Source organism: Dromaius novaehollandiae, chromosome 17 (assembly GCF_036370855.1).
Source record: "Dromaius novaehollandiae isolate bDroNov1 chromosome 17, bDroNov1.hap1, whole genome shotgun sequence".
NCBI lineage: Eukaryota > Metazoa > Chordata > Aves > Casuariiformes > Dromaiidae > Dromaius > Dromaius novaehollandiae.
The window spans coordinates 12,390,436-12,403,914 of record NC_088114.1 but is presented as its reverse complement, the minus strand read 5'-3'; the positions used below and the strand labels follow the sequence as shown (position 1 = coordinate 12,403,914).

At 38.5% G+C, this 13,479-nt stretch overlaps 1 protein-coding gene across 1 annotated transcript in view; it reads right to left on the bottom strand.

Moving 5' to 3' along the window:
- RSPH14 (radial spoke head 14 homolog) overlaps positions 1 to 12,541 on the bottom strand; it is a 113,709-nt gene extending 101,168 nt beyond the window's left edge. The window contains exons 1-3 of the mRNA XM_026119176.2: positions 11,682 to 12,541; positions 9,792 to 9,894; positions 9,494 to 9,612 (exon numbers count right to left, since the gene is read on the bottom strand). Of these exons, the coding sequence (XP_025974961.2) occupies positions 9,494 to 9,612; positions 9,792 to 9,894; positions 11,682 to 11,880 (421 nt within the window). The 5' untranslated portion in view covers positions 11,881 to 12,541. The remainder of the gene's footprint in view (positions 1 to 9,493; positions 9,613 to 9,791; positions 9,895 to 11,681) is intronic.
- Between the last annotated feature and the right edge of the window lie 938 nt (positions 12,542 to 13,479).

Here is a 13,479-nt window from a genome sequence, read left to right as displayed (position 1 = left end):
TTGCTTCTGGACATTTCTACCAAACATATCAGAAAGACCTAACCTTTCTCACTTTGTATTTAAGGTCCTTCTTTTGACTTGTTTGAGGATATCTGCAGTCAAGCTAGGACTTATTTAAGCAACATGGAAACTCAAGCTAATAGAGATCTGGGACTGCCAGGAAAACTACAGTATGCTTGAAGACAGTGGTTCAAGGGGTAATCATTTTCAACTTTATTAGAGTGCAACCGTAGCCAAAAATATTCTCAGAGGGTCAAGTCATAGGTTTAGACTTTCAATAGTCTTCAGTCCTGACCTAATCAGTGATGTGGAAAATCCCATCTATTTTGTAATGTGATACTTTATCCCTGCCCTGGAGATGTGGGGCCCCTTTAAGCATGCCCTTTTGACTGTTACACCTGAAGGACAGAGGCAAAAGAGCCAATGAGGCGGCACCTGAGGAGTATAGAAGGCTTGGCATGCCTTACAGGGTGCATTTGGTGCTCTCACTGAAAACTAGAAACTATCATCTTCTGCTTGTGATATATGTAGTCAGCTGCTTCACTTGGTGAGTTTGCTGAAAGCTGTATGTGCTGATGATTGCTAATACAGGATCCTCTAATCTTACTCTACTATTAGAGTGCTATCTTTTACTTAGTGACTTACAAAACATTTCCAGTCTAAATTTCCTTCTATATTGTAATATCACATTATTATCCACTTGAACTGTTTTAAAAAAAGGTATAAAATGAGTCTGGGCTTCCTTTGACACTGAATGGAGTACCACTATTTGTTGGTATGACCCCTTCACCTCTAGATTTCTTGGTATTGTAGCCATTTAGACTTGTGAGAGAAGTGACAAGAAAACACTGGTCTTCACTGGACCATAGCTTCAAAATAAGGAAGCTGGGTAGGAAAAAGTAAAAGCAAAGTGCAGTCAGCTTTGAGGGGAGATAAGAGACATTATATAAAAATCCTTTATTCAACTGTGAAGGTCCTTCCACTAGACGTATTGCAGGCATCCTACAATAGAAGTGGAGAAGCTAAGATGCTTTACCAAAAGACTAAAGGTATTTCTAAGGAAAATTCACATTTCTCACTCAATGGAGATAATAGGGAGAAGAAAAACTGTGTAGTGCATGTCACTAAATGTTCCCACTTAAATTAAGAGTAGGAATAGGGAGGAATAAAGCAGTAAATTTTTAAGGTTAAATAATCAATGCTCATATGCATGTTCTCTTAATAGCAGTTCCTAACTATTAACTCTCTATTCATTTAATCCCCATGTTTTTGATTTTAGTATTCTGAGTAACTCAGTGTTACTCAGTTACTGTCTTCTATCTGAAGAACTGAAGCTGTTAAAATGAATTCTGTTTTACACAGAAGGAAAACAATTTTATCTTCCTATCCTAAAAAAAAAATAATAATAATAACCTGAGGCATGGGAAGGTTTAAATAGGAAGTCTGTGCCAAAGACAGGTGTTAAAATGAAATCCCTTGATTATTAGTCTTCCACCTGGATAAATCATGCAATTAAATTTGCATCTATTTTCTCAGTTCTCAGGTTTATCAGTGATGCAGTGCACTGCCACCTGAAAGAACTGCACTAATGCAGCTGGGATTTCGCTTCACCTGGGCAACAATGACATTCACAGAAGAAATGTTCCATCTGCTGCAGTAAGAATGCCATCTGTCCTGTTATCATTTGCACTTCATACAGCAAATCACATTTCAAAGGGGGAAAAAAAGTATCCTTAAGCAGTCCTTTTCCACAGATTTGATAGGTTATGATTTCCTAAAGATGGAGTAGCAGAGACACTTAGACACAGTGAAGTTAGAGAAATTTTATCTCTTGGACTCTTCCCAAATAGAGGTTAGGGCCAGTTGAAAAGCCTACTGCCCATCCAGTCCACCTCAATCATTGTCTAAAAGGATTCAGTAATCTTAAAAGGAAGGAAAGAAAATATGTAAGAATTATTAAACTTTGCCAGTGTTAGCTGTATCTTAGTGAAAGATTTTCCTAGACATGTTTTTGCATTTGTTATTGCCTACATTATTTATCATTACGTAGCACCCCTTCAATAATGCTGTTATGTATTTTCTTGCATCTTAATTATTTTCAGAAGTTAATAGAAAAGCTTTCATTCTTTCTCCTGGTGGATATTCTTCATCCTTCCCTTCTCCTGTTTTTTCTCGCTCTTTCTTCTTCTGTTGAATACATACATCTATCTTTCTTCTGTCTTTCTTCTGCCTGTTATTTCCTGTCACTAACTTCTTCTTTCCTCTGGAGAAACTACCCCTCAGTGTCCTCCCAGGCTCAGTGGATGTTCCCACCCTTTATTGTTTAATAATTCCAATTTCACTGGGGGATATTGGTATCCTCCTTTATTTAAGCAGCAGACCTTTAAGGTAGTTTCTGGTTTTTGTTTTGCAAAGAATAGGAATACCTGCAAAAGCAGCTAAAAGACAAAAAAGAACCATGTGACCAGTCAGGTATTCCTGAGACAACAGAATAGGTCAGGGTCTACAGCCCATATATTTAAAAGTTCTGCTATGCTTTAGGAAAAACAGAAAAGTTAGTTATGATAGTTTGTCAGCACAAATCATGAATGTTGATCACATTAATAGTACAATTTTATGACTGCATAATAATGAATCTTGCAAACTATTTCAAATTCCTGTATTTAAGGCTGTATACATACTTTGCAAGAAGTGGATTCACCTAAAACAATCACATTTTCCTAAATTACTTCTTTTTGGAGAAAGACCAGGGGGCCTGCTGCAGTACTAACTGGAGTCACTGGCCACATCCCAGTGAACAAAAACAGTTATACTTCATGTCAAATGCATCTGTGGCTTATGTTCCTTTTTGTCTAGTGTGGAGCATACAGCTTTACCGGCCCTGAAACTTTCCTGTGCTGCAGAAAACATGAGAAATTTAGCTGGGGAATACTATAATAGTTGCTGATTTCCTCCAGCTGATAAAAGGTACAGCCACTTATCTGGAAGTGAAGCATAGAAGCAAATGCAAAGAGAGAGTTTCCTGGCTAGTTGAAGAAGGCTGAATTAGCAGGCAGACACAATTTCTCTGTCTGTGTCTGTAACATGTCAAATGTACTACCTCAGACTTTTGCGACTCTTGTTAGCTATTGGAAAATATCTGCCATTCTCTCTGATAATCCCCCAAATTGTCTCTGTTCATAGCACATAAAATAAATTAAGCACCTTTCTGTTTTTCTTCTAAGTGGCCATCTGCATGTGATTCTGCTCTACAATAGCACAAATCTGCTCAAGGACTTGCATTGTACCCCTTAAATACAGGCATGTACATTTTTATATATATTGAAATAGTTTTTATCCAAATAAAAGCAATACATAGATAGCATCAGCGAATGAAATTCAAGAGTAAAACATACAAAATGTACCTCTTTCTTATATGATCATATATCTCTAGTATATAGAGATTATAAATCTGTAGTACTATTAATGTATGTAAAGCACAGGGAAAGAAGTTCAGAAAAAGTAGGTAATACATATTATTCCCAGAAAAATGAATTCTGACTCACTGGTAAGGAGATAAGATCTCTCAACAAAGCTCCAAAATGTACTAAAATGGATTATTTCTATGGTTCAAAGAAAAAAATACGAGGCTGTCATGTTAACAAAAATAATCACGCCAATATCAAATGTGGAGAGGCAAGGGGGGCGGGGGGAAAGAGGTGAGAACATGACTGGAAAACCAAGTAATTGGGCAGAAGTGTTAGTGCTTATCAGGTAAGAAAGGTGGTCTCATTCTTTAAAGGTAAGAAAGATGCTCTTAAGGTTGAAGTTAACAATTCAGAAAGCATATACAAAATGGAAATGAAAAGAGCTACCTAGAGAAGGAAGAAAAGCATAAACAGGAGCTTTGTTAGAAGTCCAGGGCAAGATAATGACACACTTGAATGTTGTTACAGAAGTGATGGATGAATTTCTTCATAGACAAAGAAGTTCTAGGAGACAAAACCCAGTTAAAAGTAAAAATAACTTTTGGTAACTGAGATTGGAACATCTGATTTAACTGTATTAAGCAAATGGCCTAAGGATTCATTTGTCTATTAGCCTTTTGCAGGTCAGGCTGAATGCTAGAATCTGAAACATAGAATAAAAGAGGCTCAGAACAATGCATTTACCCAAGGGTAAATGCTTGAAGAGATGCTTTCACATACAACATGCTAGCTCAGTGTCTACCCCACTGATCTTCTAGAATGTGCACATCTGACAGGCTGAAGGCTACACGCTTTTTTCTATCCATCCTTCCCCCCAAACTGTCAAAGGACATGTATGAAAATCTGGTCTGTAAAAAGCTGTATGAGACTAACTTAATCTGGTCAATGACTTTTATCCTGAACAAATCTTAAAGGCTTTTAATAGCACAGAAATTGACAGACCAGACAGAGGTGATGGTCAAAACGTGCAGTCATTTCACAGCGGAAGAAGTTAAGCTTTGGAAGAGAAAATTTCACCTAGAATGGTATGATTCAAGCAAACTATAAAAATAAAATACTAGAGGTATCACACTCCGAGATGTGAATATAGGATCAGATGATAGAAGGTTAAATTCTGCTTGTTTCACTCATGTAAATAGTCCTTCTACCTTCACTTTTATTTCTCATAAATAGAAGCTGAGAAAAAGTTGGCTGACATGAATACAGAGTGTGATTACTGCAAATATTTTAGAATAGAGCTACATGTTGAAAATTAACAAATATAATGGAAATGTATTTAAAACAGATCTGAAACATCAAGTTTCTAATAAAATACCTCTTGTTACTCAGAATATATTTAAAAGGAAATTGCAATGAAGGCACTTGATGCACAGAATCTTTCCACATAACTAATTTTACAATTATGTAAATCCCCTCCTTTTTCCTACTACTAGTTACCCTTTCCTGCTTTCTGGAGACAATGCTCCAGAACTGTTCCCTGAAACAAGCTGCAATGTTACTACTTGGAGAGCCTGATTCTTATCTACCACCAGTGATGGACTGGTGCTCATCGCTGCATGTGATGACACGTAGTTCCTGAAGTGGGGAAGGTGAGATGGGAAAACAGGTATGAGTCTTAGCTCAAGAGAAGCTTCACTCAAAAGCAGCTGTCTCTCAGAGAATTGTAGTCTTTCTTTTGTAAAGATGCACAACTCTCACTGAGCTGGAACTCTTAACAGGAGTTAGAAGCAGCTCTTTGTCTGGCAGAGACTCCTGCTGACTTCAGAGTTGTGAATCACTAAGTGCCTTCCAAAGGCCAAGTCTCGAGGAGGGACACAGGTACAGCTGGCTTTCAGCTTTTGCTGAGTTCTGAGCTCAGCAGAGGTTGGCTAATCCTTCCACTCAAGGAGGCAACTTGATTTCTTCTTGCATAGTATAATCTCACATTTCCTGGTTTTACCAAACTGGTATCTTACAGCTGTGAAAGGTGGCAGCAGTTCCCATCAGGGGCTCCTGAACCAAACCGGTATATTCAGATACCTGCAGGGACTCGGAAGGAACAATGGTAGTGTATCTGTCCCTGCTCCCTTCCTGGCAGCATGGTGTACCATCATATTCTCCAGTTTGGGCAATGTATTTTGGTTTATGTGGAATTTTAAAGAAGTAATGTTTTATGTTGTGGCACCACCAAGAGCCACTTTTGCTTAGTGCTACAGTAAGTCAGTAAACAGAAATGACAGGTCTAATTAAATGCTTTCTATGCTACCTTCCCTTTTAGCTCTTGCTTTTTAGAAATTACCAGAAAATTGTTTGAACTAACAACCCCCGCAGAAAAGCCATTCTTTTCAAATTGGGCTTTGCTATTATAAATGTTAAATGAATACTATAGTTTGAGGTACTGCATCACTTTACCAAATTTACCTTATAAAAATTCAAACACTGTGCACTGCAAATAGTCATTACTGTTGCTGTCAAAACTTTCAGCCAAGTCATAAGTAAACTGCAAATTATTATCTAAAAACACATCCCAAGACAGCATTAGTGAATAGTTCCATATAATCATAATCAGTTATGAATACAGTCGATTAAAAAAAAAAAAAAGGGGGGGGTGGAGTAAAGGCAAGTGATCTGTGAAATATCTTCAACCTCCACTGAAATCTTAACAGTAGACAAAGGAAAAATCCTGAAGGGACTGGACTTTAAACAAGAAAACAAACAAACAAAAAAATCTTGCCGCAGATTTAGCGTTAAGTCTGAAGTGGCTGCAGTAGAATTACATTAAAAGTATGCTTGATTGAGTGTACACTGACCGGCCTTAATTTTATTAAATTCTGTATGAATTGCAAACTGGAACATTCATCTGAAGAAAACATTAATTCACAAATCTAATAATAAGCATTTAAATGTTGTTAATATACACTAGCAATAGTGGATTTAGAAGAAATACAAATTAAATATTTTTCCTATAATCTGCTATGACCTTCCATTCCTTGCTGTTGCCAAAACAAGTATTTCTTGCTAGCTTTTGAAATTCCAGCTTGCACCCCACAGCTTTAACTGCACAGTCATGGAATTTCAGTTCAAATCTGTGCAGGCCATTTAAAGAGCCAGCATAAAATGATTAAGCTTTATTAAAGTTACTTAAGGTATTTTTCCCATTAAGTTTTCCAGTAAGGGTAGGGGAAAGTTACCATAAAAATTTTAATTTGCTATACTAGTTTGCAACTGTATCTAGATTTTTAGGCACAGAATTTAAAATGTACACCACTTATTATTCAAGATTCCAGATCATGTGTGTGCAATAATGGCTGTTTACTAAATATGTGCATTTACTTGGTATGCAGCCTGTATACAGCAGTTTGATGCAAAAATAATCACAAGAGGTCGTATGTCATAGAAAAATGCTAGCTTGCAACATATGCACAAATGAAATTTAATACATGGAATTTCAGAACTGACAAGTGATTCCTAGTGCCTCAGTTTCTTGGATGTCCAACTTTGAACACTCTGAAAAAACTTTCACTTCCTCTCAGGGTGACATGAATAGCTTTTTTTAATTACCTTTCCCCCTCCACACACAGCTTTTATTGTAGGAGAAACTTTTTGTCCTCCAATTAGTTTTCTGCTTACATAGCTAAACTTCCAACCTACTTGAGCTCTGAGTTCAGGGAGATGGAACCTAAAAAAGGGCAGGTGTTTGAACAGAACGTTAGCTGAACTTTGCATTCCTACATCTCAAATTCTTACCTAAAAATCTAGTGTACAGCAACCACTTAACCCTGAGGAGGTTTCCCTCTTTAACCTGAAACCTTTCTAGTCAACTTAAGGTCTGCAGCATGTGCATATCTGAAAACTGTACCAGCAAAAGGAGATAAGTGGCAAGCTCCTGCATCCAGACACATTGGAAGGTTAGAGTTAAAAATAAAATTCAGTACAGCAGTGACTGAACAGCAAGGCTTATTACTGAATTATGCAGTTCCCAAATGGCTAAGACAACCATAGCCAGTATGGATAGTTAATGACTAACAGTGAACTGGGAAAAATCTGGCAACATTTATTTATGTGTTTTGTTTTCTCCTGTAAGTTTCTCTCATGATCCACATATTCACAGGATGGTATCTATGTATCTACGTAGGTAACCGGCAGATTTCTTTGAAGGCAGTCAGATAGGTCAAAATATACTAAAACAAGTCAAGTCACTGTTTCATTAAAGTTGAAAATCTGTAAGATGACTAGTGAAATTAATTTAAAAGAAAATCTGATTTTCTATACTGATATTTGTGAAGTTCTTTAGCCCACTATATTAATATCCTTTATACTGATTTAATTATTTAGGACTTTAAATGGTTAAGAGCATGTAAAAATACATATATTTAAGAATGTTTGTATTTTCACTCAGGGAGGTTCTAAACATTCATTCAATTCTTTTTAAGCACCAGTAATGTAACAGAAGTTCTCAAATGAGACATTTTCCCTTGAATTTTAGTAATATGGCTTTTTAACTGACAATTTTCACCTACTGAGGCTATAATTTTAAAATTATTTTTTTTAATCAGTGGAATTGCAATGTAATGGTCAGATTAGAAAATTATTGAAATTATAGTTTGAGAGTCTGGGTATAAAAGTAACAAATCAGGGTAAATTCCTTTAGTGAGTAAAAGATTTAGAAAAAATATGAATATATATAATAAAACTAAAGAAAGCACGTAAAAGGTACAATGACTTATTCTGTTATTCTAGCAAGTCAAAGACAAATTCTCAGCCTGTTTTCCACAACCTAAACTGAAGCATTTAAAAGTTAGATACCTAACTCTGACGTAGTCAACCTAGCTTATGTTTATCTCACTTGAGGTAGATGGACATCACCAGAGCACAGTTCATCGCATCCTAAACTAAGCACCTAAGATATGTCGGATTTATTGACCTGGGAGAAACTGATTTTGTCTCTGCTGGTTTGTCTCCCACTGCACAGGGAGTGTAGGATGACTAGCTTAATTTGACATCTGAAATCAGGCAAAATGAATCCACTTTTAGCTTCATATCCATCATTTAAGTATATTTAACAATATTACCTAGCTTTTGATTCTTAAGGGTAAACAACATTTAAATTAAAAAATCGGTAAAAGCAAACTCCTTCAATGTTCCTTGCATTACCCTCAATTTTTTTTTAATTTACCAACTGAAAGCAATGTAAAAGGATCCAGTAAGAAATGTCTTCTCTGAGCCCGATATTGAAAAAGCATTGCTTCTGAATCCATGGAATACTCAGTGCAATGGACAGTGCCCTTAAGTGCTCATTTGTCTCCTACTCTAGTGCTTGCAAGGAGCAGGGAAAGCATATAACGTATTTCACGAGACCTGTACTTCCTAACACCAGAGAAGCTTTCTACAAACCCATTCAGTCCTCTGCAAAACCCTATGTGCTGTGAAATTGGTGCACCATGATTAATACCTAAACATCATTTTGAACAGAAGAGGACAAAGTGAATTTTTGATGTAAGATTCTGAAATGCATGCGCAAGGGTGCAGGCCATATAATCTGTATCTTGAAAGAGTAGCCCTTACTTGTGTAAGCAGATCTGAAAAATTAATGGATCTAGCCTTAAGAGTGAGAATTTGCAGGATCAAGCCCTAAAAGAAATACATAGGCAGCACTATTCACATATGTATTATGTTAACAGAGGGCCTTTCACTTGTCATCTATGTGCAGACATTTTATATATTTTGGCCAAGTGTTCTTACTCTTATTACGCAATTTGCAAATTGTTTTAGAAGTGCAACAATAGTTCTAGACAACATAGTTGTCTCCACCATGAAGAACAAAAGACAGTTGTACCTTTCAAAGTTTCCCAATAGAACTCAAAGAATAACCTCTTAATTGAAAACTAACTAAAGAAACTAAGATGAACGAAAATAGAAAGATAGTTTTAAAATGGGATTTTGAAGGAAAGTGGAAAATAAATCTGGGGAAAAATATTTAGGGAATCAGGTAAATTCATTTATCTGCTCTGTCTACTTGAATGTTTGTTTAATTAAAAAATCCCTACCTTCAGGTAATTTTGCCATCATTTCAAAAGTTTGATGTGTGTTCTTCCGACAGATATCTACCGGATCATCCAATAGCTGAGCCATGGCAGGAATTACTCCATTTTGTATAAACCCATGCCTGCAAAACAGCGTTGGAAAAGGTATTAACCAAAACAACTAAGAGATTTACCAGATGCATAACTTAAATACTATTTACAGTGTACCTATCTTGCCAAAACTTAAACACTGTTGTTATTTCTCATTGAAATTTCTTCATTTGTTTCCATACCATTCAGCAAACGCTAGAATTATACCTACCTGCCAACATTATGCATAGCCATTATGTAGAGGACTTCTGTTGATTTTTGTCGGACAGTACTGTCATGATCTAGCAGCAAAGTCTTCAGGTTATCCAAGAATCCTACAAAACACAATAGTTTATTTTAACATTTCTTACCTTTAGCATTAGTTCAAAATAGCAATGATCATTTTTTATTTCACAATACAAAGCACAAATAATCAAACAGAATTTTCATCTTGTCCTGACACTCAAACTCTCATTGCCATATCTCAAGCAGGGAAGAAACCTGACCTACTGCCGAAAATGCCATGCCATAATTTCTCAAATATCTTAACACTGGAATAAAAGTTTATTGATATAAGCGCTCCACAGAACTAGCATCCCTAATTGTCTGATCTGACAACCAGAGAAGATAGTGGAAAGACTCCACTGAACTAATTTTGTGTTGGATCATACTACAAACAAGCTGCTGATTTCCGTATCAAGTAAACTCTTAATCCTGCAAATACTTATGTAACTCTAACTCTAAAAATAAAGGTACACTGGGGTGTAGAGCTATGCCTGGTTTTAAAATACAAAAGTGTATGTTTGCAGGACTGATGCCTACATTTCTGTAAGCTTTCTTAGGTGTAATAAAGGTTATGAAGAAGCATATAACATTGATTTCCATATGCAGCAATATATTTGGTAAATTTGATAAACAATTAAGGGCTATGCGTGTGAACAGGAAGCACCCTTGAGAGCACTGACAAAAAAATGAGTCTCTTGTTACTTCAGCATTTACTGCTAACCAAACAATAACTCTACTTTTCAATTATGTTTATTGCTACCTCATTTAAAAAAAAAAAAAAAAAAAAAAAAAAAAAAAAAGAAGTAGTGAAAGGAGACATAAGTGGTGGCAAACCTGGGGACTTAACATAATAAGCTATGTAGATGTACAACAAACTGAATGCTAAAAATGTTAGGATGAGCTTGTGTGGTTTCTTTCCAAAGCACTGAAAAATTGTGGTGGTTGGATATAATCCTGATGAGTAAGATAAATTCAGTTATATTGTCTTTTACCTTTTTCTCCTGAAGTTCTACTGATTTCTTTGATATTATCATTCTATGATCACTAAGACACTTCTAAGAAACAGTTCTGCATAAAAAGCCCTGATGTTCTAATCCTCCAGTGAAGTTATATCTAGATGTGCCATGCTATCCACTGCCAAAGGAAAGAAAAGCAAAAGATGCCTTCACAGATTTTGCTGATGCATTTGTAAACTTGATTTATATATTTCATTATTTTATTCATTATTAATTAAAAGGTTCATCAGAGTATATTACCTGATTACCCACTGAGGCCTACTGCACTTCTGAGTACCCCATACGTGAAAAATACAGGGCTTTGAAGGAAGGTACTACTGTTATATATGTATTAGAGGAATGCCTAATGAAGAAAAAAAAGAATACTGGCATTTTTGCCATTTTTTCCTGCTCTAGGATAACCGAAAGATTTTTTTTGTCCTTTCTAAAGAAAATACATGTTGTAGCTTTATGTTTATGTAAAGATGCATTAATAATAGGATTAGAGAAGATCAGAGGTAAACAAGATTGGAGGTTTCTAACTTTGGGCTAATTAGCTCTTTTTTTATTAGCACCTGTTAAGATTTATCTAAAATTCAGAATACATGCAAGGAAAAAAAATATTCAGCACTACTTGTGTATTTAGGGGTTGATAATCCTATAGCAAGCATACTCTTAATAGTCATGTATATGACATAACATTCCTTACCTTTTTAAGGTAAAACAAGTGGAGAATAAAAACAAAAAACCTGTGTGGCTATTTTGTCACCAAAGATAATGCAGGAGAGAAGAACAGCTTTTTCCCCCTGCTGTGTCGGAGTTCGACATCAGCGGTCACTTACCTAGGTGTACGGCCTGGCAGACATTTTCTGGGTCATGGACCAGGTCGCAGAGGGCCATCAGCGCCCGCTGCCGCGTCAGCAGCTCGGGGGATCGCAGCTCCTCGTTCAGCTTGGGAAGGGCCCTCTCCCCAAACGCAACGGGAGCTTTCGTGGGGTCTACATCCGGGGGCAGCCTGGCTGAGATGCGAGCCTGTGCCATCCCCAGCTTCCCTGGGAAGGCTGTCCCCTAGCAATACCCCCAAACGGCTGTGCCTGGCGACGGGACGGGTAACGCAGCAAAGAGACAACTGCTGACCTTAAACTGAACAGTGCTCTATGCCCCAGAAGAGCTGTTTCAGGACACAGCCCTTGTTAGGCAGCTATAGAACAAGAGGCTGGAACGATGCACGAACATTAGCGTTAATGCCTGCTCATCAGCTCAACTGTCTTGTCTGGTTTAATTTTCTACTGAACACTGAAAATAAAAAACAAACAAACAAAAAAGCTTAAAGTTGCTGTAATTTGAGATTTAGGTGGTGGGGAAAGAAAGTTCTTTTCCAAAAAGTTAATGACCAGAGAAGGGGCTCAAAATAACTATATTAAAGCGAAAGCAAAGCAAAGCCAGTCTTCGAAACGCGTTCATTGAGAAGCGCCCTCAGGGTTCGTTAACGTTTGACAGAAGCGGAGATGCTTAACCCCTCTTCCCTCACGGCTCGGCTGACAGAAGTACGCACCTTCCAGTTTTCAAAACTACTCAACAGAAATTACAACTGCAACGTTAAAACTTCACTACAAAACAGCTGCGTTTCTCTCTGGAGAACACCCCGAACAGACTAAGGAGAGGCGCCCCGGTGCCGCCTCAGCCCGCTCCGCGGCCCCCTCCGCCTCGGCCGGCGCCTCTCGCGCCCGCGTGCTCCGGTCGCCACAGCAACCAGCTCCTTGCGTACGCCCCGCTCCGTGAATAAAAACTACGCCGCCAAGTGCTCCTTTCCTTCCACTGGCTCCCGCCTTCCGTCAACAGCGTAGACAACGCCTTCGCCGGTGGCCGCTGAGCGGGAGTAGCGTCAACGGCGTAGTTAGTGAATTGGAAGCGGGGCCGCTCCTGGCGTGGGAGTTGGCGCGCGGTCGGAGCGCTGCGGTGGCGGGCGCGGACCGTTGGGCTGAGGCGGGGCCCGAGGGGAGGGGAGGGGAGCGGTGGGGGAAACGCTGGCTTAGGGCTGCGGTGTGCAGGCAGCCTGGGCCCTTTGCTCCGCTAAAGCAAGGAGCGAGGTTCTCTTCCCCTCCTCCTTTTTAAAGAAATTTCGCGGAGGAGGCTGCTCAGGGACAGCCGGGGTGCGCAGGCAGGCAGGCAGCGTGCAGGCAGCGCGCTAACCGCGAGGCGGCCGGGCTGGGGGGAGCTGCGCGGCTTAGGGCCGGGTTTGCCTGCCTGGTCTCTCCAGAATCGCGCTGTAAACAGCTAGAATGCCTAGGAATGGCTTCCAGTCACATCAGGGTAGTCTCTCCTAACTATATTCAAGATCTGGCCACGCTTTTTCTGTACGATCCCGTTAAAAAGTATAGTTTTGCGCACAGGAGCGCAGGTTATTGCAGTGCCGATGGCCCAGCCTCAGGGTGTGCTGGGCTGCCCGATGTGATCTGGCATCAGGAAAAAGCGACTTTGAGCAGCTTCTGCTGTGAAAGAGGTTATTTCACTTCTCTGTGCAAAACCAGAAATCGTTGAGATATTCTTCATTATGTTTGAGCAACAATTATAATAATCAAAGTTCTTAAACTGGATTTTATAAAGCTGAAGTCAATCAGATCAGCCAGATTAAAGTAA